This window comes from Uloborus diversus, chromosome 7 (genome assembly GCF_026930045.1).
Source record: "Uloborus diversus isolate 005 chromosome 7, Udiv.v.3.1, whole genome shotgun sequence".
NCBI lineage: Eukaryota > Metazoa > Arthropoda > Arachnida > Araneae > Uloboridae > Uloborus > Uloborus diversus.
In genome coordinates this window covers 2,250,969-2,278,034 of record NC_072737.1, presented here as the reverse complement: position 1 = coordinate 2,278,034, position 27,066 = coordinate 2,250,969, and the positions used below count along the sequence as shown (strand labels likewise).

Here is a 27,066-nt window from a genome sequence, read left to right as displayed (position 1 = left end):
CTTTGACGCTTAGGGAATGACAGTTATTTTTCATCGTGTTTGCGGGTAGGTTTCTTTTCTTTTCTTCTGTAACTATATTACATCACAAACTGTCTGAAGCCTGTAATTTACCACAAAGAAAACATGTGGAATGGAATGTTTTACCTTTTTCTTTAGTGTTGTTAATCACAGCAAGGTAGCATATTCAAGCTCTTGAATAGGGAAGTTTTCGATTTTTCAATTTTATTTTTATAGGATAGAGTAACATGTATGAACATCATAGGTGAAAGAATTTTTGCGATACAATAAGTAGTTTTTTTTTTTTAATTAATTTTTAAAGTTGAAGCGATTGTGACGTCAAATGGCACAGGAAGTGACGTCATGCGCTCTTCCGCCACGGGAGAAGATGAAGGACGTGCAGTTGGCTTCGAAGACGAAACGTAAAAGGCTTATCTCCTCGCATTTAACTCCTCGCGTTTCTGGAACATTAAACCTCTCATCCTCTCGGAAATATTCGAATATCCTCATTGATGTTAATTGAGGAAGATTATTTAGATAGTGCTTTAACGAATCCGTCCTCCATAGTGTGTTCAAAAGGATTATTGAATTTCTAAAAAATAAAAATATCAGCTCGCTCCAAATGTCCCTAGCGAAAACAAGGGATCTTCGGCAGAAGGCTGCCCATGAGTGCCCTGTGACGTAAGCTCGTGACGTTTCAGAAGAGTGCACTTTTGAGCGTGGATTTTTAAAAATCCATTAAAAATCAATCACGGTGTTTTAAAATTCGGCGATGGGGAATTTTTTAGTTTTGAGGGTCAATTAACAATATCCAATAGTCGAAATTCGAACATTTAATAGGTTGCACTTTCCCTATTGCGAATAATCAAATAAGATTTTTTCAAGGACGCCAAGTAAACCAAACAGGCTGGGACACCAGGATGTCTGGCAAGCCTGGTAATGCCCCATTTTGAGTATGCTGTTCAGTTTTAGTGTCCCTATCTTAAGAAAGATATTAACTTATTGAAACGGGTTCAAAGGAGGGCTACAGACCTTTAAATCATAGACTAATAATAAGAGTAGACCGAGCTTTCCCAGACTTGCTGATGAAAAAATTGGTTCATGGATACATCATGTGACTGGTGGAAGGCTTGGCGAAAACTTTGGCAGCATGGTTGCTAGATGGCAACATTATCCATAGTTTGGCACTCGACATGTATTTTAAGACGTAATGTGTATTCCTTATAATTGTTTTCCAGGTGCAAAAATTGAACTGTATTTCTTTTAGTTATGCATTATTTTGACATTAGTCATTAGTTTTTGATCGCAGTTTTCAGTAACTTTTATTCCATTTGGAACTGCTACGTCAGCGTTGGCGTGAACTTAATGGTGTAAACGTTTTGCATTAACGCAAAAATGTACTAATCGGTATCTTAAATTGAAATAATATGCAAAAATCTTATTGTTTGCCGATTCTTTTTGGGCGCTTGCAACTTTAATTGCTTAGAGAGTTATTGAAATTGACTAAAAAAAATGCACAGTACTATCTAAACGAAAAACTAACTATATTAACAAAATATTTGCAACTTAGAATGACAATTTTACAAATCGGGCTCCATAAAAGATCATTCTTCCGTGTTCCATCCATTCTATTTATTTTATTTCTCGCGGGCGTTGATCGTCTGCTATGATCAACGCCCGCTGTTGCTAGGATATCCACCAGTCACATGGTTTGGTTTATGAGCAGCAAAAGGGTTGCCGTAGCTCGGTCTATTGTTATTAGTCTATGCTTTAAATATAATAGAGACGTACCGAGTAGCACTTTGGCCAAGTACTCGGCCTTTCACTACTTGGTCGAGTACCGAGTACCGATTATGTTTTAAGAAGAACCACCGTCACACACGTGATCAATTTTGAACTTATTGGAATAGTAGTATATACTTCTTCGTCTATATAATAGTTTTCAAAACTAAATTCCTGCTGAAATTTAATTTCGCATTATTTAAAAAAAATTGTTTATGTCAAAAATTTTACAAAAAAATTATTTTTAAAATTAAAAATAAATAAATAAAAGGTATGATTAATCAAGTCGGAATTAAAACAAACTATACCAATCTTTTATAGTTCTAGTGTCCGCCAAACATAAATACTTTTTAAAAAGCAAATAAAACAAATGTGCAGGAACACTGCACACGCGTGTTTCTGTGTTCGAAGGAACGTCTTTATCAGTGCATAAAATGTGAGCTAAAGAATGTAGAGACATTAGACAAAAAAATCCGACTTTTGTCGGATGCCTTTAAATCTACAAACTCACATTTTGTGAATTGAAAAAGAAATTCCCTGTAACACCAAAACATGTGTCTGCAGTGTTCCTGCACTGTGCTTTTAATGTTGTTTTATTTCCTTTTATTTTTTTAAGCAAAGGTATTTTTATATTTCATATAACTAATTTTCGTTTGTAGCAAAAATCTATTTTTAATATAAAAATTCCATATACAGTGAAACCCCTCCTAACGGACACCCCTTTAATGCGGACACCCCTCTTATGCGGACAGTTTTTAATTCCCCGGCAGAGAGACATTAAACCTAATGTATAAGGAACCTCTCTCGTACGGACACGGACACCCTTTTCAAAGTCATTTACATTGATATATCCTTTTTTGAGGATAGTATTTAAAACTTGAGAATTAAATAGCTACTCCATTGAAAGGCTTCATTTAATGCAAAGTCGACCAGCTTATACGGAGATAAAAAAAATATTTCTTTGTAATTTTACTTTGCATCTACTGCGTAGCAAAAAATTTTCAGCTTGACACCGAAATGCATTTTTCATTCCAAAAAACATCATCAAATCGTCAAAAATAAAAGAAAAGAAAAGAGAAAATGATTATTCTGCAAGTTTCTGTCTGTATACCCCCACCCTCCCCCGTTGCCTTGTTCCTTTTCAGATGACTAACAAGCAGGCGTGTTGTGTCTAAGTGGAGCCGAGTTGACGCGCCATCTAACAAAAATATTTTATAGAGAGTAAAAGTAAAGCCAATGCAATATCATAAAGTAAACTTAAGGGTAAAAGCATTCAGTTGTTTCATCGTTCTCATTGAAATGGCTCTGAATACTCATCGTCAGCGTCGTACTCTTTCTCTTAAAGAAAAAATTGAAGTTATAGATTTCGCAGAAAAAAATAAAATTGGAATGTGGAACATTGCTGAAAAGTTTGGTGTGGGACGCACACAAATTTGCTGTATATTAAAAGGAAAAGAGAAGTTTAAGAAAGAATGGTTCATAAATGGAAACCAAGAGAAGAAAAAAGATTTTCCTAAAAGTAATGCCCTTGCAGTGAATGAAATTGTGTTTAAATGGTTTGTGTCCGCAAGAAGCAAAAATATTCCGATTTCTGGCCCTATTTTACAAGAAAAGGCGAAAGAAGCAGCTACTGAAATGGGTATAGAAAATTTCAAAGCTTCCAATGGATGGTTAGATCGTTTTCGAACGAGACATGATATCGTTTTTAAAAAAAATATGTGGTGAATCCATGGATGTGGATGCTCGCTGACGTTTGTGAGAAATGGTTTGAGAAAGTGCCTAGTTTGATTGAAAATTACGAGCCATGTGACATTTATAACATTGATGAGACCGGTTTGTTTTATAGAGCTCCGCCAGATAAAACCTTAACTTTACGGAAAGAAAACTGCTCTGGTGGCAAAATCTCCAAAGAACGCTTAACAGTTTTGTTGGGTGCCAGCATGGATGGTACAAAATTAAAACCAGTTGTCATCGGAAAAGCAGCCAGACCTCGGTGTTTTAAAGGACTGGATATAAAAAAATTACCTGTAGACTGGTATTCAAATAGAAGAGCGTGGATGACAACCAGTGTCATATCTGATTGGCTTGTAACTTTTGATAAGAAGTTGGGGAGAGAAAAAAGGCATATTGTTATTTTTATGGACAACGCGCCCTCCCATCCCAAAGACTTTCACTTGAAAAATATAGAAATAGTCTTCTTGCCAGCAAACACAACATCGAAATGCTATGGATGCTGGGATAATTCAAGCATTTAAAATTCAATACAGACAACTAGTTATGAAGCATTTAATCAATAAAATGGAAGAAACTAAAACAAGTAGTGAATTGTCCAAAACAATTGATGTGTTAGATGCAATCAGCTGGGTTAAGCACGCATGGAAGGAAGTTAAAAAAGAAACAATAGTAAGTTGCTTTAATCACGTTGGATTCAAAAAAGGATCTGCCACAGAGGAAATTGACAACGAAGTTGATTGTGACAATGATGGATCCGATTTGCAGTCGCTAATGCAACAAGCAGGGTTCACAAATGTGACCGCTGAAGACTATGCTCCCATCGACGACCAAGTTTTCACTGAAGAAAGCGAAACAGAAATTGCAAGCATAGTGCGCGAAATTAACGAAGATCATACAGTTGAGGATGACGATGAAGATGAACTGTCCATAAAAGAAGACATTAAAACAATTAAAAATGTTAACGAAGCTTTAAGCGTATTAGATGGACTCAGGGAATTTTCAATTAAACACAACGATCCTAAAGGACTAGACTTGGTACAAGAACTTAAGATACATTTCGAAAATGAAAGACTTTCATCGATCAAAACATATCAACAGACATCAATCAAACAATTTTTTAAAAGTACAAATTAGGTATGTAATTTTTATGCGAACCTGTTATTTAAATCTCTTTGAGTGTGCAAAACTGTAATATTTGAATTTAACCTGATAAAATAATTTTTTATTATGTATATGTTGGTAAAAACTAGTAAATTAAAAAAAATCTATGCATATGAAAGAGTAGAATTCACACATATTTCATTTAAGATTTCAAAAAACATAAACAAATAACTAAAGTTAATTAAATTAAAAAAACCTCTGTAAAGCGGACACCCCTCTCTTACGGACGAAAAAGTTTGTCCTGTTAGTGTCCGTAATAGAGGGGTTTCACTGTATTATATACTTATCTTTTTTGCACAATTTTTAATAAATAAGTTTTATTAACTTTGGGGACATTAAAATAAAGATTTATTCCATTGAAGCATTAAATACTTCATTATTCTCAAAATTTAAATTTGACTTGTAAATGATTGCAGAATATTAAATATGCTTGCGCTTTTTTATAAATTTTAATATCTGTCTTGGAAAATATTCAATTTTTAGCAACTACTCGGTATTGACCGAGTATCTGATCCAAATTTGGCCGAGTACCGAGTACTCGGCAAACTGGCCGAGTACTGAGTAGTTACCGAGTCTCGGTACGTCTCTAAAATATAAATTATGATTCTAATTTAAAAGGAGTGTTGACATCTGGAATAGTTTAATTTTGATAGGGGATTAATAGATTTGACTAGGATCAGCCCAGCTGGGATCTAAGCCTGCTGCTGGTCGTCACTTTTGTATTGTATAAGTTTTAGTGGGAATCTCACCCTGGATTTTAGCTGAAGGCTGGATTTTAGCAGTACCTCAAAAATGATGAAACGATCAAAAACCTTTTTATTGCTTATTTCAAAACTAAACACTATTCTGAACTCAGGGGAAAAGTTTCATTGCTTTAGTTCACATATTCAAAAAGTTATGAGTGGTTTTAGGACATGCTCCCTAAGTGTTCTTATGCAAAAGAAAAACTCAAAATTGCTTTTTCTCGATGATGGTTTTTTTGTGTTTTCATGTCATTAGAATCCTTAAGGATTTTTTTCTATTAAAGATACAGCTCTTTAAAGTAATCCTTTTTGCAATTGGGATAACATATTTGACAAAATTGTGCATTGGATAAGCATTTTATAAATGACTCTAATGTTTAGAGCATGTTAAACCTTTAAAAACCAATTCTTTTTAAAAAAAATTTGATTTGTTACATAATTAGCCTCAGAAATTTTTCTAATAAACTCATAAGCAAATGAATGCACAGATTTTTAGAGATGATTATAGTGATCGTTTAGCAAAAAAAATTTTTTTAAATATGTGAAAAAATGAAAAAGCCTTAGGGATTTTAACAAATTGAAATGTTCTTCAATTTTTTGAAGTTATTTTATCAATTATTATTAATGTCTTTTTTAATTTATTTTATGTGTATTTATTTATTTTTTCTGCTTTTGTTTGTCTTTTGCCTGTTCGTGTACAATCTTGCAGCCACCTGCTTTTCTGTAATTAAAACTTCTCCCACCTTTCTTTGGACTCTTTTTTTTTTTTTTTTGTAAATTTTTCATTTCCTTACCAGTGCTAAAAAATGGCTGTGAACCAAGAGGTATAGCAGTTTGATTTAGTTATTCAGTACAATTTTGCTACGAGGCATAAGGATTCTGTTGTGATTGTGTGTGAGGTTGTACTTCGACTATGTTCTGGGTATGGGGTTGGTGGTTTCAAAAGGAAATTTAAAAGACAGCATATTAGCTATCAATACTTGCTATGTTTTATAATGTAAACCAATGAACAATATACATAATAAACTTACAGTAAATTACTAACCTACAGTAATCATGAACTACTATATCGATAATAATCGAAAAATATAATACCTTTCAGTACTAATTGGCAAAAGTTAGAGTAATTAAAATAAAACAAATAAATGCAGAGTAATTTTTTATAAAACTTTTTAGAAACATACTTTTAGTTTAAAAGATTAATAATATCTAACATTTGTCTTGCAAAGATAATTTAAGTTTCTTAATCTTCATGCATTCAATGTCTTTAATTCGAAAATGTTGGCTATACCCATTTTATCCCGTGCAACTAAAAGTACTATAAAATTTTTGTAAATATTAAAATTTACTTATTTTTTGAGTTTTCTGTTAGAAAAATTCTTTTTCTATCAAATCCAAATAAAAAGCTTTCAAAACACTTCCTGTAAATTTTTCAAGAAAGAAGTTTATCACTCACTATAAACGCATTATTTTGTATTCTGAAAAGTAAAACTGTTGCTAAGCCTGATAAATGAGTTGCTAGATTTTTTTCCCTCCAGTCAAAATGTTGCCTGATATGTAAACATTTTCATCATATTTTTTTATTTTCAAAAAATGTTGTCGAGTAGAATAAAATCAAGAAAAATGCAACTATACCCATTTTACCCCGGCTACCCCTATTAATGCTTGTCATTGCTGTTTGTTGTTGCCCATGTTTGTCTTGAATGAAATTTTCTGAAAACCTGTATATCTCGAATTTCGACTAAAGTGTCTTTCTTGAATTCGATCCTCAACGATCTTTATTAACTAGAATTTGGACACAAAAAGCATTTTTCTTTAATATTAGCAGTCACATAATCCTCCAGAATTAAAACTTTATGTACAAGATGCAAGTTTTCGAGCAATTATATCCATTCGGAAACTGAGAGGAAGGGGACATCGTTGATTAGTAAAATTGCTTCTAAAGTTTTACTTTCGAGTCACTGCTCCAATTACTTATTTTTAAAACTTTTTTTAAAAACCTCTGTATCTCGAAACCTCCATATCTCGAATTTTTCTTCTCTCTCGTAAAATTCGAGATAGACAGGTTCGACTGTAGTAGCAAGATAAAGGTGCCAAATAAGGATACTCTAAGGTTCATGTCCCGGAATCTCTCTAGTTATGATTCAAGCAGCTAAAATTTTTGCACATTCATCAGACTCACAAAAAGGGGGGAAAATATCCCATGTGAAAATTAAAGTTTCAATTATTTTTGTCGGCATTTACAACAAAAAAAGGGTTAATTTGGCCTAATCAGGAAGATGGTTAACAGTAAGCCCAACTCTAAAGAAATCTGTAATGTCAGTATAAAAACAAATTAAACAGAATTTGATAAATCCAGTGGCGGATCTAGGCTATCCTCTTGGGGGGACCACTATCGAAGTCGGATATCCTTAACATTTAATAATCTCATTTTTGGCGTAAATAATAAAATTTTGTAACCCTGCTGATTTATAGTAACTCTTTGTCAATAGATGTTTCCGTTTGCTTTGTTGGGATTTGCAATGAAAAACACCTCACGCGCAGGCGCTGAAGCCAAAAATTGACGCCAATGAAGAAAGATCGCCATATTCCCAATTATCGAAATATCCCCGTTTGATTGAATGTTTCGAGTACAGTGAACGTAAAGTTAAAACATCTAAACATTTAAAAACAAAAAAAGAGAGTCGAGTTTTTTCCTCGTCTCCGAAAATGCTAAACCACACACCTCCACAGCTGAAATTTAGTAAAACATTTCAATTAAAAAAGCAGTTTACTTACACGATTAAATAATGAGGTCAGATTTCTCGATATAGTTGCCGACTTTGAATCACTGTGACACACAAGAACTTTGAGAGACTCCAGTTGTATTCAGCACAGAAGATGAGAGTAATAACAGGAGGAAACAAATTCAAATCAGAAGCACGGAGCGCACCATGTGGCCCGCGTAAACACGTTCGGTTAGAGACCGAAAGATTCTGAAAGCGTCAGGGTGAAATAGTGCAATATCTTCGCTCTTCTACTTTATTTTCTCATCGTTCATGCTGCCATCTAGTGGATAAATGTATGAGTATCGATCAATAATTATTATAAAATAAGGTTGCAAAGCCCTATTAATGGAGGTTCTCCTTTTTTCTTTTTTTTAGTATTCATTTATTCTTTATAATTAGCAAAAATAAAATATTCGAATAATTAAAAAGACTAATAATTTTGTTTACGGTGGAAAAAAATGAAAAAATACTTTTTCTTATACGTGCATGATTAGTTCCATTAGATAATCTTGAAACATTTGTAGACATCAATTATCATTATTGATCTTTTAGTGCAAGTCCAGAGGCATAGTTCATAGTAAATTTTTATCATAAAATGTTTGTACATTGTGCATTGCAATCTAGAATTTTTTCCAAGTCCCTTTTTCCCCTCCCCCCCCCCTAGGTTTCAACTCTAGCTGGTCTGCCCCCCCCCCCCTTTCCCCAGCTACTACCACCAATCATTCAACTATACTTCTAGGAAACATTGGTGCTACTGTATTATTTCCTACTTTTATACTTTTTTCAAGATAAATTCTTAAAATTTGACAAATTTCTATGTTTATCAGCTCAGAGTCGACTAAAGTTCTGAAATAAATTCAATTGGGGTAAATAAGGCAATTGTTAGTTAATTAATAAATTAACACTTAAAATGATTGAATAAGTAAACGAACTGAACTATGTCACTTTGCCCAGCATGCACTTGACTATTTTAAGAAAACGTTAAAAAAAAAAAAAAATAACTTGAATTCTGAAATTTTGAATTCAAATTATGTTTTTCACAATCACGAGTTGCGACAGGATCCTGCTCATCGGGAGCTATTGTTTTTAGAACCGGCTCCTGTCCCCCCAAGCCTGCCCCTCCTCCTGGGCGGTTACGTGTGTATAGTTGTGTGTGTGTAGGCGCGTGTGCGTAGACCTGTGTGTATGCACGTAGGCGTGTGTATATGTGTATAAAGGCTTGTGTGTATGAGCGTCTGTGTGTGTGTGTATGAGCGTGCGTGTGTGTAGAACATGGACGCCACCAACCAGGAGAAACGGATTCCATGAGGCAGTGCTCGAAGCCGCGCCCGCAGAGGACGGTGGGCGGTGGTGCTGCAGAGACCCCTGGTCCAAGCTGAAAAAGGCACGGACATCAAAAACGGTCAAATGAGAACAATAAGCAATCGTGATTGCTCAAAAAAAAAAAAAAAAAAAAATTAATTTTGACATCTTGATTTCAAATTATGTTTTTCGCAGTCACATGTTTTTTGCATGTGTGCAGGCATGTGTGTGTGTGGGTATGTGTGTAAGTATGTGTTTGTGTCTGTGTGCAGGCGTATGTGTGGGTATGTGCGTGAGTGTGTGTAGGTGTGTGTTTGTGTCTGTGTGCAGGCGTGTGTGTGTGTGTGTAGGCATGTGTTTGTGTCTGTGTGTAGGCATGTGTTTGTGTCTGTGTGTAGGCATGTGTTTGTGTCTGTGTGTAGGCATGCGTGTGTGTAGGTGTGTGTGTATGTACGCGTGTGTGTGTAGGATATGGACGCACCCTGGAGACGGTTTTCGCGAGAGGAGCAGCATTGTGAGGACGATGGATGGTGGTGCTGGCAGATGGAGGCGGGGGAGAAATAAAATCATAGCACGCCAAAAAAACAGTCAAGTGAGAACAATAAGCAATCGTGATTGCTCAAAAAAAAAAAAAAAAAAAAAAAGTTCTTGACTGACAACAAGATATTAAAATATGAGCACCATTTTTTTAAATCCTAATTGTTATCATTTTTTAATACTCAATGTGTTCATAATTTGGAACCGTACACGCTTTCGATTTTGTTAATACTTATTGTTAACTGCTTGACAATCTTACTTAATGTTAAGCAGTGTTCGTTGATTTAAATCAGCTTGATTTAAGTCATGATTAAAATCATGATTTTAATTAAGTAATTTAGAAAAAAAGCGTTGATTTCAATCAAGAAATTGTTTTAACAAAATCATTGATTAAAATCAGTTGATTTAATTTTTATTAATTAAATTTGAATTTTTAGAATGTATTGCTCTAAATTTAACTGCAATGCATTATACAATCTTAACTTCAACTGGCTAAACTACATAGATTATTCTTGCAATATTGCTTTTATTCCAAAATTACAGTTCGGAAAAAAAGTATATATAAAAAATTGCATTTTTTCTTATACACCATGACTTTAAGTAAAGTAATTAAGTAAACTTATTAAATAAAGTAATTGTTTAACACTTTATTTTACACTAAAAATGTACATGATGATGGAAACCTTATCATTAAGACAGGGGTGCCCACCAAAAGAGGGGAAAGGGTCATGCCGCAGACTGATCCATTGAAATTTTTAGGGGGGTTATTAACAAAATCGCATCTTATCTAAACGTTATAACGTATTTATGAATCTTAAGAATTTATTGAAATTTTAAGAGTAAGCTGAAAGGTTTATTAGTTCAGACTGCTTCATAATCAAGTTTTAACAATTGCCTTATTCACTCCAATTGAATCTATTTCAGAACATTTGTCGACTCTAAGCTGATAAACATAGAAAACTGCCGAATTTTAATATTTTTTCTTCTAAAAAGTATGAAACATATAATAATAGGAAATAGTGGTACTACTGTTTCCCGGATTATAGTTGAAGGATTGGTGGTAGTAGCTGGGGGAAGGGGGGGGGGGGGCAGAGCAGCTAGAGTTGAAACCTAGTGGTTGATAGTCAAAATTTGTTCTGAAGGATTTCTAATTGTCATTGTAAAATTTCTATCATCATGTGTGACAGTTTTCAGTTTAAAAAAAGAGAAAATTATACTTGAGAACTGCTTGAAAAAAGGGGGAGAAGAGACTGGGGGAAAAATTGTAGATTACTATGCACAATGTACATGTACAGACATTTTATGATAAAAATTTATTATGGACTATGCTTCTAGACTTGCACCAAAAGATCAAAATAAAAATTCTATGAACCTTTTTTTTAATTTTAAACGCTAAATTTATTTTGAATCATACATTATTTGTGTTAAAACTGATCTACTTTATACCTATTATTCAAACATAGCTACTGCCATGAAATGAAACTAGCTAAAAGGTTGCTGTTTCACCTATTGTGTGGGAAATATATTATGTTTTTAAATGTAACGTAGGATCGGTTGGGGTAAGTGGGACCTCTTTTGAGAATAGTTCGTTTTTGAAACCTTATGCATAAGTTTTGAAGCAAAAAATTTTAAACTTATTGTCTTATTTTATCTTATATATTATTAATAAACAAAAGTTCTTCATTATTTTCTAAAATAATGTTTTAAATATTCTTAACGATTATATTTTTTAAAAAATCGGATGGGGCTCCCACTTACCCCACAGTAAGGTCAGGGCCGGCTCTAGTAGTTCTGCCGCCCTAGGCGATATTGACTATGGCCCCACCCCAATCACTCCCATTGAATAATAATAATCATAATATAAAATAATAATATGGGTTTTTGCATATCCAAGCTGTGGTACACACTTTAAGTTGTCTTTTTCATTAATAAAGTAGTGCATCTTATGTCACTGAAACGGATGTTAATATTTTCAAAAGACTTTTAAGGCCACGCAATTTGAAGCTTCTAAAACTAAATTGAATTTTTAGTTACATTCCAAACTATGCTTTGCATGTCCAAGCACTGATCAGGGGCGGATCCAGAAATTTTTGTAAGGGGGATCAGGTTTTAATAGTCAGCGTTACACTTCCTACTTAAAATGGTATCAGTTAAACAGGGATGCCCCCCCCCCCCAAATGAGATCGAAACCCTGTCAATCTTTTCCCGATACATTTTTTAATGCCGCAGCTTGCGCCATAAATTATATTCCCTTAAATTTTCATCAAAACTCATATTTCTTTAGGTAGACAGGCCTAGTCACGTTACCCTCAGCTCTGAATACATGAGATTACAGCTGTTAAATAGTTGAAAAAATCTCAGACAACGCACACACGACATGAGGTTTGAGTTGGAAGAGTGCTTTGAAAAAACTTTAAGTTCATTAGAAATGATTATTCTTTTGAAAATTAGCAAAAAATTAAAAATAGCAATGGCCCAGTAAACGAACCCAGTCAATTCTTTGAATTATTACGCGCTAAGGAGAAATACCGAACAGAACCAAGCAGAAAAGAAAAAAAAAAAAAAATATGAAAATTAACTTGAATTCTGAAATTTTGAATTCGAAATTGTTTTTTGCAATCACGAGTTGCGACAGGACCCTGCTCATTGGGGGCAATTGTTTCTAGAAACGGCTCCTGTCCCCCCAAGCCTGCCCCTCCTCCTGGGCGGCTACGTATGTATAGTTATGTGTGTGGTTTAGGAGCGCGGTGCGTGCATGTGTAGGCTTATGTGGGTGCGTAGAGAACTGTGTGTATGTACGTAATCATGTGTGTATGCACATAGGCGTTTGTGTTATGTGTGTAAAGGCTTGTGTATGAGCGTGCGTGTGTGTAGGACATGGACGCTACCGACCAGGAGAAACGGATTCCAGGAGGCAGTGCTCGGAGGTCGCACCTGCAAGAGGATGGGTGGGCGGTGGTGCTGCAGAGGCCCCTGGTCCAAGCTGAAAAAGGAACCGAACATCAAAGACGACCAAATGAGAACAATAAGCAATCGTTCAAATATATATATATATATATATATATATATATATATATATATACTGATATATATATATATATATATATATATATATATATATATATATATATATAATATATATATATATATATATATATTATATATATATATTCACATTGATAGCAAGAACTATATTTTCGGATCTAAAAATTTGAAGTTCAATAATAATCATAACATAAAATCTTAGTCACAGGGGGGTCAGCTAACCCTTTGACCCACTTACCACGTATAAGCAAAAATGTACAGGGTAAGTGGGACCCCTCCTCTTAAATACTTATTAATAATATTTTATTCAAAAATTCTTGTAGCTGTATGAACTTTAAATTATACTATAGGTAAAAAATTAATTATCATAAAAAATAATAAAAAACTAACCTAGAAACACTTCTTTGAAAAATGTTTCTTGAACTCGCAAAAAAAAAAATTTTCAGATTTTTTTTTTTTTTTTTTTTTGACTAAGTGCTATGACTTAGAAAAATTTCACGAATCCCAAATATGCGCTAAACCAATTACTGTGATGAAATTCAATTACTGTGATGAAATTTAATATGATCTGTGCAAAAGAGCTTGAAAGAGTTGAAGAGAGTTTGAAGAGTTGTTTATCCCTATTTCAGTTTTAGGGGGGTGACCCACTTACCGCAGTGACCCCACGTCCCCCAACCAACCCTAATCTACAAATGTTTCAAGATTTAAAAAAATCTGAATGAAAAAATCCGAGTTTTTTGATTTAAAAAGAAAATTAAAAAATCAGAAACCCTGATTTTAAGTAGTCATTTCTAATAACCTTTATCATTATTACAATAAAGCTATTTTCATATAGAATTTTAACATAGAAAATGTGTTTCACATGAGCGTCTTACAGACTAAAATGTTTGAGGGCTTTTTTTTTTTTTTTTTTTGATGTAAAACTAAAACTCATATTTGAATGAATTTGAATTTTTTTTCCAATTAAAAATTTTTGTTGCTCACTTTTAAGTAACTGACATTTTTTCAGCACCGTTTTCACTTTTTAAAGATATGATTATCAACAAACTAGTTTAATAACTTTTATTCTATTGTACATACAGTGGCTCCCAAAAGTGTTCGTACACCTACGACTTTCAATGAAATAGGCCCTTATCTATTGGTTAGAATTAATATTTCGGAATGGGTATTTTATTATGAGATCTATGATCTATTTTTAACAAAACTGCATGAAAATTTTTAATAAAACATTAAAACTTATTTTTTTAAAAATCAAAAACCAAAAAGTGTCGGAAATTTTATCTCACAAAAGTCTTCGTACACTTTGCAAAAATGTCAAAAAATTAGTAAATAATCTAACTTTTTACTAAGTTATTATTTAGCAGAATATCATGCAGTAACAAGAACAGCTTTTAAACGTCTGGTAATAGATTTCATTGCTTTTTCTTTCTTTTTTTGTGCAATTTCTGAGTAAGTGTTCAGCCGCACTACGAGTCTTACTGTCTCTAGTTCGCTTTTCGTTTCAATTGTGTATTTTCACATAATCTAGCCACCAGATATCTCCAAATATGTTCCATTAAGTTTAAATCTGGCGATTGAGGAGATATTTCTAAGCTTAAGGACAAATTTTGAGGCACCAAACGCGAACGTGTGCTTCTTATCGTGATCTTGATAAAAAACAAAGTTGTTTCCGATTAACAAATTTTGGACTAATAGTTTAAAATTGTTTTTTAAAATATTTAAATGAACAGCATAATTTATTATTTCACCAAAAAATTCCAAATTTCTAAGTCCTGATGCTGAGATGCACCCTCACACAAGAACACCTTCACCGCCCTGATTAACTGATCTAACTAAGTTCTTAAGATTAAATTCCTCATTTTTTCTTCCATTTACAATTATACAACAATTTAACCCAAAATGTTGAATTTATTTTCATTTATAAGTAAGGACGTCGTTCCAAAACGTTTTGAGCTTATTTATCACTGATTTTACTTCGGAAAGCGTAAGCTTACTCGTTTTTCGCACGAACAAGATAATTTCCGCGGGATGAGATCCCATTTAATCCATTTAATCAGAAGCCTTTGCGAACAATTTTTAGGTAAAAAATAAACGTAAAAATGTTTCGTTCAATTCTGCAGAAACTTTTTTCAGTTCTAAAATGTGTATTTTTCAGGGTTTTTTTTAACTGTAAACCTCCGATCACGCTTTGTTAACTTTGCCAGTTGACCATTTCTTACCTTGTTTTCGATCCGATTCTTGTCTTTAAAGCGTTTTCTCAAGCACTTCATTATAGAATGGTATAAATTAACCAATTTAGAGACATTTTCAAACCAATTTACAGCTACTGTGAGGGGAAAAAAAAATCAAATTTCGAATAATGTTTGTTCTTTTCTACGCATTTTAAAATCATAAGCAGAATATTAGGGAATAAATGCACAAAAAATTAAAGGCAAATGACTTTATAGTATCATTACAATGCAAAAATAATAAAAAAAAACCCACATATGATAATTTTAATTATGAATTTATTCGAAAATATTTCAGTGTACGAGACCTTTTTGTGGCGTATCTTTTCTCTGTCTCTTCGTTTTTTGACAAATTTCAAAAATAAAATCTGGCAATATTTTGAAAAAAAAAAAAAAAAAAAAAACTACTGGGGTCTTATTCAGAATGGCATAGGAATGATGTGAAAAAAAAAATTGGACTTAATATTCGAATTCAGTTTTGCGTTATTTTGGTTTTTACTACAAAATTTCAAGGTGTACGAACACTTTTGGGAGCCACTGTAGTTATTTTTCACCTGGCATTAATTAATAATGAATATTAAGGTGTAAAAAGTAAATGAATAGGAAGAAAATAATTCCATCAATATTTTTTTTTATTCATTTCTAAAATATTTTTTACCGAAGTTTATCGTCCAATTTTAAATTACTCCTTTTTATGAATCGTAAGCTCTGACATATCCTAAGTCTATTTCAGTGCAAATGCGCAATGTATTTATTCAGAATAAACCAAATGAAAAAACGTTTAATAATGCTACTTTATTCCTGTCTCTTTGAATAATTTTATTATTACTAACAATTATAGGCAATTTGAATTTTATCATGTTTATATATTACTAAATTTGAAAATTTATTTATTCACCCATTTACACCAAATCGTAACCAAAAAACAATACATTCTTCTTCTCTTTTCTTTATAAGATTGCACTAAAGTAAATGATTATGTATGTAAATGAAAAAGCCTATTTTTCATTTTTTTTCATCATAAGTGCTAAATGTAACCTTTATAATTCTTCAAATATTTATATTTTGGCATTATATTCATTTATAAAGAATAATTGAATATGGAACAAAAAAGAAGACAACCATAAGGGCTTTGCAACCTTATTTTGTAATTAATATTGATTGATACTCATACATCTGTTCGCCAGATGGCAGCATGAACGATGAGAAAATCAAGTAGAAAAGCGAAGATATTGCACTATTTCACCCTGACGCTTTCAGAATCTTTCGGTCCCTAACCGAACGTGCGTAAACAGCATTAATGGGTTACAGTTAGTATTATTTTACACATGTTGCTCCTAAGAGTGCGTTCGACGAGCACGACCGGTTGGTTAATCACGTGACAGCTAATGATCACGTGCTCCAATCAACCAATCAACAGCTGAAAATGGTAACCGGTGAGATAACCGATAGATGATAGAACGCTGCGGTTTGTACTGGTTACTCACCGGTCGACCGGTAAGTAACCAGTTACTAACCGCGTCGTTCTATGATCAACCGGTTACCATAGCGGTTACCATTCTAAGCAGTTGATTGGTTGATTGGAGCACGTGATCATTAGTTGTCACGTGATTAACTAACCGGTCGCTCCCGGTCGAGCTCGTCGAACGCACTCTAAGCTTACGTTCGACGAGATGCACAAGGCATATAAGTGACGTTTTCGGTTATATGTTAGACGTCACAGAATGACTTCAACAGCAGATAGCCAATCAGGGAAAAGCACTTCGCGAAAGCTCTAGGATGTGGATATATGCGCCCTTAACGCCGTTTGCTTGACAGTTACAGGTAAACCAAAGCGATGTTTGAAAGAGAGGACGAAGCACATGGAGAAATGATCGACCCAATCAAAGCCCAACAAGGTACATCGTCTCGTGGAGTGATATCGGCCACTGCATTTGATAGTGGGATTATCATGGCCTCCGTGTTTGACTGGGCATCGAGCTGGTCGTGAGTTCGATTCTCACCAAAGAAAGCCCTGGATGTGATTTCTAATCTAGGATTTATAAATCTTTTCTGTGCTGTCTATTAGTAAATCCATTTTTTAAAGTTCCGTTATTTGCCAAAAGTAAAAACGCAGACGATTCGCCTAGCTCTCAGTCCTCTTTAACGAAGTGAACGAACAATCCCGTTTGAAATCAACAAGTGGAATTTAACAGAAAATAACAGAACCTGAAACTCCTAATCAAATCAATATGAAAGAAAACCTTTAATTCCTGACAATGTGTCTGTAAAAATTTTAAAGAATTCATAGTGAGTTTATGGGAAATTTGACATTTGTTTCGTGATTTGTTTATAGAACATGTTCCTTCCCCTTAGAAATTTCACTTCAGGGCACAGGCCCGGGGTGTCCGTCGTGCGATAAATAGGGACCGAGTATTTCTATTAATATTTGTTTTGTTTAAATTAAGAAAAAATTTATTTGCTATGAGTTAGTTAAATAAGCAAAATAATAATCATAATTTATATTTAGTGTAATATTTTCATTTATTTAAATTTAAAACTATTGAGGGCCGTGGTAGCCTGATCGGTAAGGCATTGGACTCGGGGCCGGAGGGTCTCGGGTTCGATCCCCGCTGGTCGAAGACCCACCGTCGTCATTAAAGGGGACTGAGCGACGTTAAATATGCTCGTGGTCTCAATGTCCTTCAAGTGAAACGATACCTCTGGGGGTGCTAGCACCAGGTAGCTATTAGCTCTTGGACTAGTTCTAAATTCTCATTAACTGTTCGATCCGGTGATGGTGCTGCCATCTATCGGTATATAAAATAATGGAGGCAAGGCACTTAGTATGCACTCCTCGACATAAATACAGTTGTAGTCAGTAGTGACTCGGAATAGGAAATAGGAAAACTATTGACTTTCAAAACTTTTTATCCCATGAAATAGGATTAGTATGATGTTTAAATGGATATAGAGTGCAAATGTGTCTGGAAAATGACACAATTAATCACATATGCCATAAACACTAACTTCATTCCGTGGCATTTTTCTACTAAAAATCCCGAGTCAGTTTAGGGTCTGTTGATGTGATTTGACAAAAAAAAAAAAAAATACCCCTTTCGAACTCTGAAATCCTGTAAAACGTTTTTTTGTTTTTCTTGTTCCAGCTTAGCATTGTAACTTGCTAGAATAGTTTTCAAAAAATAGATGTTTATGAACTCATTTCTATAAAAATAGCAAACATACGTTTCACTATAACCAAATGATACCACGGAAGGGGGAATTTGGGTTATAGTAATGGTTCGAGAGCAAAACACGGCTTTAATAAACATCATACTCAATTTTTTTAAGCTTCGGTTGACATTAATACAAACAATAAGATAGTATGAATAATAATTTTGAAATGTATTAAGATAACATTGATGCTGATAATGATCCAAAAATAACACAAAATGACAATCTTTTATTGTTTTTTTGTGACAAAACATTTACAAAAATCTGACAACCCTCCCATTGCATAGTCAAGAGCAGGAAATACATAAAAATTCTTTGTCGTATTAGCCCATCCGTTGTCATGGTTGTTTGGGGAAACGTAACTTTCCGCTTTACCATTTGCTAAGAAAAAAAAAAAAAAAAAAAAGGTCGCGATAACATTCTATTAGGTTCAGTCAATACATGACGTGGCAGAGGTTATAAAACTGATATTTTGTTCGACATTCTTCAAAAATACTGACCGAAATTATTTAAACATTTATCCCTGGGAGAATTGAGTCGCACTATTCCGTGCTCACAAAAATCCTTCGGTTGCTGCTGGAACCAATTACGCACGCACTCCTCTACTTCATCGTACGAATGAAATTGTTGTCCTCGAAGTGCCTTCTTGAGTTTTTCAAAGTTGTGGGATCATATGGGGATAGATTGATCTGGGATATAAGGTTGGTGGTTCAAGACTTCCCACTCAAATTTCCGCTTTTGCATTGGTTTTGTGTGGTCCCGGTAAACTTTCACGGGCTGTCATCCTATTGCACGATAACGCTAGCCCACACCCAGCAAGTGAAAAAAAAAAAAAAAGAACTTTTGCGGAAATTTTAGTAGGAAATCTTGAACCACGCGCCTCTTATAATCCAGATCTGTCCCCACAGGATCCGACATCTTTGGGAAACACAAAAAGGCACTTCGGGGACAACGATTTCATTCGGACGATGAAGTTAAGGAGTGCGTGCGTATTGGTTCCAGCAGCAGCCAAAGGACTTAAATGAGCACGGAATGATGCGACTCATTTCCCAGTGGGATAAGTGTTTGAACGATTGCGGTCAGCATTTTTGAAGAATGTCGAATAAATCCTGTTTTATAGCCACTGCTTCGTCATTTTTTGAATGACCCTCATGGATTTCGAAGACTCGGGAAGAAGGTGGTTAGTCTTAAACAATATGAAAGCATAGAACAGAACCGTACAGATTAGTTACAGAGCTGAAAATGACCGTTCTGTACCTCAGAGCCAGAGCGACATAAGATAAAAATTGCAATTTTCCGGTTATTAGTGCATTGTATGTTGAAGCCTCTTCCGCATTCAGCGATGTGAACCGTAATTCTTTAAAAAAAAAAAAAAAATCCTTTTCAATTTTTTACCAAGATTAAAAGAGCCTGCATTCAATTCTCTGCATGTGCCAGCATAAACGTCTTTCCTCTCTCGTGTAAAGTTGCGATTAAGTGACTTACGTCCGTCTGGCTCTGAGGTAGTGTTAACTATAAGACAATGAACGAGAACGAGTTAAGTAAACTATTTCAATATCCAGCTCATGACTGTAATAAAGAACATAGTGAGCATCCAAATGTGTGAGAAAACATGTATTGTCAAAATCACAACAGTTTTCCTTGTTAGGAATAACTTAACAGCTTCTTTGAAATTTCGAATACAACTTTGCTAGTGAGTTTATAATTTCTTACGTGGAAGCATTTCCTAAAGAGTAAAATACACATTTCCAATGTTTTAGTCGCAGAGCTTGTCAACAGATTTTTTTTTTTTAAATCTTCTTCTTTTTTTTATTTTATTTATTTATTTATTTTTTTTTTGCATGAAATATAAACAGTAGGGGAATGTGGGACAAAGTGAAATAGCGGGGAAAAGCGAAATGATGAAGTATTTACTTTGCCTTTAGCGCCACCTGTCTGATAACATTTTAACTATGTACTCGCGCATGTAGTCGGTTCCAGTCAGGGAAAAAATACCGCGAAGATTAAAGCATATGATAATACATGCAATTTTCAAAAATTGATACTCACGTTGTAATATTTTGTTAAAAGTCAAAAATTATTTTTGAAAATGATAAAGTTCTTGCTATTAAAATTTTAAACACTAATTGGGGCCTTTTAGAATTCTGTTCAGTATTTATTTAGTTACTTAGTAGCCTTTTAAATATATTGCATTTAGTCAAGTGCATGCGGGGAAAAGTGAAAAAGTGTATTTCGTTAGCTCATTCAATCATTTACCAAATCACGTGTTTATTTATTAATGAATACCTTTACATTCTCTTATTTCGCGATTCACTTATTTTCTTATTCATTCACTCTTTTTCTCAACCAATATTTTTTCTTCTTACATTAATCAATTAATTCAATTCTTTGTTTATTGTTTCATTATCTTTTCATTTATTAATTCAATATTTTATTTACTGTTCATTTGATCAAAAATATTTTTTACAATCGAACAGAAAATAATTATTTTTCACTTTGCCCCATCATAAAAAAAACACTAAAAAATTTCAAATTATTTTTTGAAAGCAAAAATATCCTGCCGAAAATAAAAAAATTTGATCAAATTGAAAAAGTTCTGTAACCTTAACTGTTTCACTTTCCTCCATATTCCCCAACTTTTTCTTTCCCGCGTTGAGAATTTGGCTTCGAACACAATTTACAGGAAGATCCCATTCGTCAGAATCGATTCTCAAGTGTTCAGTCAGTCGAGAAAATTCCTAAAAACATTGTTGTTCACAGGAAGTTCAATTTTTCCCCAGAAGAGACTTTGAAAAGTTCATTCAAATACATATTGAGAATGTTTTTTAAATGAAATTTAAAACAATGAAGCGTTCTCCGGGTGCAATTTCTCAACTGCAAGTGTAGAAGGCTTTTCAGTGTCTTCATACATGCCAACATCGGATAAATGTGTTTTTTTGCTTGAATGCATTTTCAAGTGTTTTCTCAGGGCTCCTCTTTGTGAAAACGCCTTCGAACAAACTGTACATGAATACGGCTTCTCGCCAGTATGGGTTCTCAGGTGGACTTTCAGATGAGTCGGTTGAGAGAAGACCGCCGAACAAATTTCACAGGAAAAAGGTTTCTCGCCTGTGTGGGTTCTCATGTGCATCTTAAAAGTTCCAGATGCAGAAAACCCTTTTAAGCAAAGTTCACAGGAATACGGTTTCTCTCCTGTATGGGTTCTCAGATGTCTCCTTAATCCTGAAGCGCTGGAAAACGCCTTTGAACAACCTTCACATGAATACGGTTTCTCTCCAGTATGGGTCCTCAGATGTACCTTAAAACACGAAATGTGGGAGAATGCTTTTGAGCACTGCTCACAGGAATACGGTTTCTCGCCAGTATGGCTTCTCAGATGTGTCTCTAAACTTGAAGCATCGGAAAATTGCTTCGAGCAATGTTCACAGGCAAACGGCTTCTCGCCAGTATGGGTTCTCAAATGTCTCTCTAAACTTGAAGCCTGGGAAAATTGCTTCCAGCAATGTTCACAGACAAATGGCTTCTCGCCAGTATGGGTTCTCAAGTGAACTTTTAAGTTTCCAGATCGAGAAAATCGCTTCCAGCAATGTTCACAGGCAAACGGCTTCTCTTCAGTATGGGTTCTCAGATGTCTCCTTAAACCTGAAGCGCTGGAAAATGCTCTTGAGCAATGTTCACAGGCAAACGGCTTCTCTCCAGTATGGGTTCTCAGATGTACCTTTAAATTCGAAACGTTGGAAAATGCTCTTGAGCAATGTTCACATGAGTACGGTTTCTCTCCAGTATGGGTTCTTAGATGTCTCCTTAAATCTGAAGCGCTGGAAAATGCTCTTGAGCAAAGTCCACATGGAAACGGTCTCTCTCCAGTATGGGTTCTTAAATGTCTCTCTAAATTTGAAGATTGGCAAAATTGCTTCCAGCAATGTTCACAGGCAAATGGCTTTTCGCCAGTATGGGTTCTCAGGTGTTTTTTTAACTGTGAAGGGGTAGTAAATTGCTTCGAGCAATGTTCACAGGCAAACGGCTTCTCGCCAGTATGGGTTCTCAGATGTATCTTTAAATGTGAAGGGGTGGGAAATTCCTTCGAGCAATGTTCACAGGCAAATGTTTTGTTGCCAGTATGTGCTCTCAGGTGTTGCTTTAAATGTGAAGGGGTAGTAAATTGCTTCGAGCAATGTTCACAGGCAAATGGCTTCTCGCCAGTATGGGTTCTCAGGTGTTGCTTTAAATGTGAAGGGGTAGTAAATTGCTTTGAGCAATGTTCACAGGCAAACTGCTTCTCGCCAGTATGGGTTCTTAGGTGTTGCTTTAAACGTGAGGGGGTGGGAAATTGCTTAGAGCAATGTTCACAGGCAAACGGTTTCTCGCCAGTATGGGTTCTCAAATGTCTCTCTAAGTCTGAAGCCTGGGAAAATTGCTTCCAGCAATGTTCACAGGCAAACGGCTTCTCGCCCGTATGGGTTCTCAGGTGTTGCTTTAAATGTGAAGGGGTAGTAAATTCCTTCGAGCAATGTTCACAGGCAAATGTCTTCTCGCCAGTATGTGTTCTTAGATGTACCTTTAAATGTGCAGCATAAGCAAATATTTTTGAACACTGTTCACAGCAGTAACATTTTTTAGCATTATGGATCTGCGTACGGCATTCCATTGCTTTACAGCAAGAAAGTGTTCATAAATGGAAAAAAAACTCCAGACGCTTTATTTGTGCCACAATGAATGCCCGAAAATTTCTTCAGTCACTAAGCGTATTTAATCTGAAATCAGAAGATAGTAGCAGTTTGTTTTTTTTAGTACGAAGTCTCACATTTGAGATGAAAAAAATTAAGCGACATTGACCTGGCAACTGTATTTTGTCAATTCAACTTTCAAGATAGGCTTACAAGAACATAAAACAAATCAAGCTTTTTGTACATGCAATTGTTCTTAGATTTTTTGGCAGAAGTCAAGTTTTTTTTGAAGCAGGAGTCAGAAACGGTTCTTAATTCTTTCTCTGTTTGTGTCCTGGTTACCACACTTTGCTTGGACAGCGTCATTATGAGAACTGTCTTCTCATAAAATTGAGCCAACCTAATTTTTAGGAACAAGGTTTCATAAGTACCTATTGATTGGCTGTCCCCAATAACATCTCCTGCATACACAAAGATTTCCACATCACACTTCTCACTGTTCTACCATTCTCTTTCAGTTTTTTAAAACGAAGTTTATGACCTTTAACTTTGCACACAACACCCGGTAAAAATTTACATTCAGAACAAGCTTTTGCAAAATAATATTGAAGTCAATGTTCTTTACTAAAGCAAGAAGTAGTACTACAAGAACTTGAATGCATAAAATTTGAGAATTTTACTAGCGACAGTAGGAAAAGAGAGTCGAGACTAATAGCAGCCGAAGCTTAAACTTTTCGAGATGCGCTGCAAGTTTCTGCTGCTTAGGAATGTACAAAGCTCTTCATAAGTTTTAAATGAAAAAATTTAGAGGGATTTGACTGTCCTTGTATTTCTTCACACAATTACATCGACATAATTCCTGAGACGAACGCCCAAACAACGGTGAATATTGGTATTTGGAGCGTCAAACTCTGGAATCACACTTGTGGAGATCCAACAGCATGTCTTTCAAATTATTGCTGAAAAAAATTAAAACAATTAGAGTACATTAAAGAGAAAAACTTTAAGTAGATGGGACATAGAATATTTAAAATTGTGCATTAGAAAGAAAACCATTCGGACGACAAGAAAAAACAATGTGTGAAAAAACAACAAATGAAAAAAATACTTTTACATTCAACGACACACGCTTAGATTGTGAAGACTTTCTTTTTTATATGGATTCAGTGCTGTAGTTAGGGGAGGAAGGCGGGGGACGCACAGTGGGGCGACCCTAAAGTAATTTTGGATAATAGGCGGGAAATTAAACCATTTAACATTGCACATTTACTGTTGTATTGAAAAACTGAGAACACACTCCTACTAAACTGATTGATTTTTAACATAATTACCCGAAGATAATATCTTGGATTGGAAGAATTAATTTGCTACTTCGTTAGTAGACAATTTTGTAAACAATGGGGAACTTGTTCAAAAGCTTAAATTTATTGCTGTGATGTGCTATGCTTTATTCGCCTCTAATAAATAAAAAAAAAAATACCCAAAAAGGTATCTTAGAAAATAAGAAAATCTTGGAGATAATTCTCAAAATATTTTGAATGTATTTTTGAATCACACGAAAATCGCTAACAAACGCTAACGAAACTATTAAATTTGCTTAACCCACTTCAGATACGGAAACATCAGACCAAGTCCATGAACCTGCGCGCTTTCGAACCCTCTAAAACAGCTGTAGGGTTGGAGTAGAGCAGAACCTCCTCACAACCGATACAGGAGAAGATATGGGCAGGAGGGGCTAGACCCTGAGGCCAGCCACATGACTTTGTGTTCGAGTGTGTCAGCTTCGTAGCCGGGCCAGTACCCTTTGATCTTCTCTGCTGTTTGCCCTAAGTAAAGCAACATTGGGGCGGGTTGCTTTGTGCCCCTTATGTGTAGGGGCCCAACTCAGATGTTTTGCCTGACACGGGTTGCAATTTCTGAAGAAGAAAGGCACCCTTTATGAGGAGAAACCCCTCGGCTCCCCTCACTTGCCTGACCGTCAGCAACTTCATTTCCATATATACAGTGAAGCCTGTGTAAGTTGAGGGTTTGCGGTGCAGTACTTCGGTGGTCAACTTATAAAGAGTGGTACTGATTTTTTTTTTTTAATTTTTCGCATTTATTTTTTGACTAATTCCCCTTACTTTTACTACTGTTCAACTCACTTTCATTGCTTAACATTACTTTGAAACAATAATTAAAAATGTTGTTCAAATATTTTTGTTTCCCCCTCCCCCTTGTTTTTGCTATATTAGACACTAGTTTTAGAAATTCAAGCGCAGTGAAATAGCTCATTTCATTTACTTATTTAATCCTTTATCAAATCACTTACGTATTTATTTATTAATTATTTTATTTACATTCCTTCATTTAATAACTCCCTTATTTATCAATTCATTTACTTATTTTCTCATGCATTCACTATTTTATTCACGAAATTATTTATTTTTCATGTATTAATTAATTAATTTATTTATTCGTTTATTGTTTCATTTTCTTTCATTTTTTTATTTGATCAAAACAATCTATAAAAAAAGAATCGAAAATATTTCATTAGAAGAATGCTTTATTTTTCGTTTTCCCCATGAAAAAAAAAGTGAAAAAACTCCACCTTTTTTTTTGGAGGTACAAATTGACAGCCAAAACTAAAAATGTTTCAGGGAAAGTTTTAGAGTAAAATATACCGTTTGCTTTTAATGTGCCGTAATTTTCAGAACACATTTCCTATTTGTTAATTTCGCAAAGAGGTAGAAATCTTAATTATATAACCTTGCCCCACATTCTCGTACGTAATGAATCAAACAAGGAAAAAGAATAACTGATTTAGGGAAATCAGTGAATCTGTAGCATTGACGTACGAAAAGAGGGGGTGGTCATTAAAGACGAACTTCACCCAAAATTTTCATTATTTATCTGACGGAACTTCATGTTGAAGTTATGTCAAGTATTTTTTTTCAGTGCAAAACAGATGCCTGAGCTGCAGAACACTTCTGTTCAAATGTGAGAGGAAAACAGACAAATTTTCTGCAGAAAATCTGCAGAAACCGTAGTGCCGAATATCCGCAGAAACAGCGGTGCCGAAAATCTGCAGAAACTGCGGCGCAGAAAATTTGTAGAAATTGCAGATTTTCTAGAAATATCTTCCAACTCAAGATAGGTTTTTTCAGAAATCCTGCAGATTTCTTAAAATTAATAGAAAATCTAAAATTCTCGCAAATTACAATAATTTGGCAGTCGATAAGTACTTTGTAGGAATTTCACAATCGATCTTTATCCACTGCAATTTCTGCCATACACGAATGTTTTGGAAACAGGACACCATTAAAACAGGTCCATCGCCGGAAATTGCGTGTCTTGTTTGCGATTTCAATCCCTTTGCATCCAGAAAATACTTCAATTACTAAGAGAGTTTTGAAGTCTTTTATTATATGTAACCCAAACTCGACTCATTTTATTTATTATTTCAGTAATTTCTTTATTTAGTAAAATTATTTTAATTGCTCCTTCGTGTTATGTAAAATTAATTTAAAAAATGATGTGGTTTCACATCCCTGGGTTTGGATTTTTATAAAATTTTGTATCTTTGCTCTTTCTATGCATTTTAGAAAGCATATAAACTGTTTTTGGAGAATCGCAATCGGTTTAGGTTTGACACCTTGTTAAAGTTTTCTTGATTTTATAGATTTTATGATCAACAAATTTTACAAATTCAGTGCTCTTTAATTAGTCATTTGGTTGAAAGCAGTGATGTTTCCGGAAATATCTCATTTCCACAAAAATAAATAACCATAGTCCAGTTAAAAAAAAAAAAAAAAAAACTCCGATATGAAACGATTTTGCTTTTTGGCACCCAATTTGAAGAAAATGTCACGTCTTTTCGAGCACAATGCTTGAAGTACTTGCAGAACAA

At 34.5% G+C, this 27,066-nt stretch overlaps 1 protein-coding gene across 1 annotated transcript in view; it reads right to left on the bottom strand.

Annotated features, from left to right (window-relative positions):
* The window catches only part of LOC129226162 (gastrula zinc finger protein XlCGF17.1-like), a 29,489-nt gene extending 6,356 nt beyond the window's left edge, over positions 1-23,133 (bottom strand). Inside the window, exons 1-3 of the mRNA XM_054860762.1 lie at positions 23,113-23,133; positions 22,425-22,564; positions 21,853-22,145 (exon numbers count right to left, since the gene is read on the bottom strand). Of these exons, the coding sequence (XP_054716737.1) occupies positions 21,853-22,145; positions 22,425-22,564; positions 23,113-23,133 (454 nt within the window). The remainder of the gene's footprint in view (positions 1-21,852; positions 22,146-22,424; positions 22,565-23,112) is intronic.
* Positions 23,134-27,066: the final 3,933 nt, after the last annotated feature.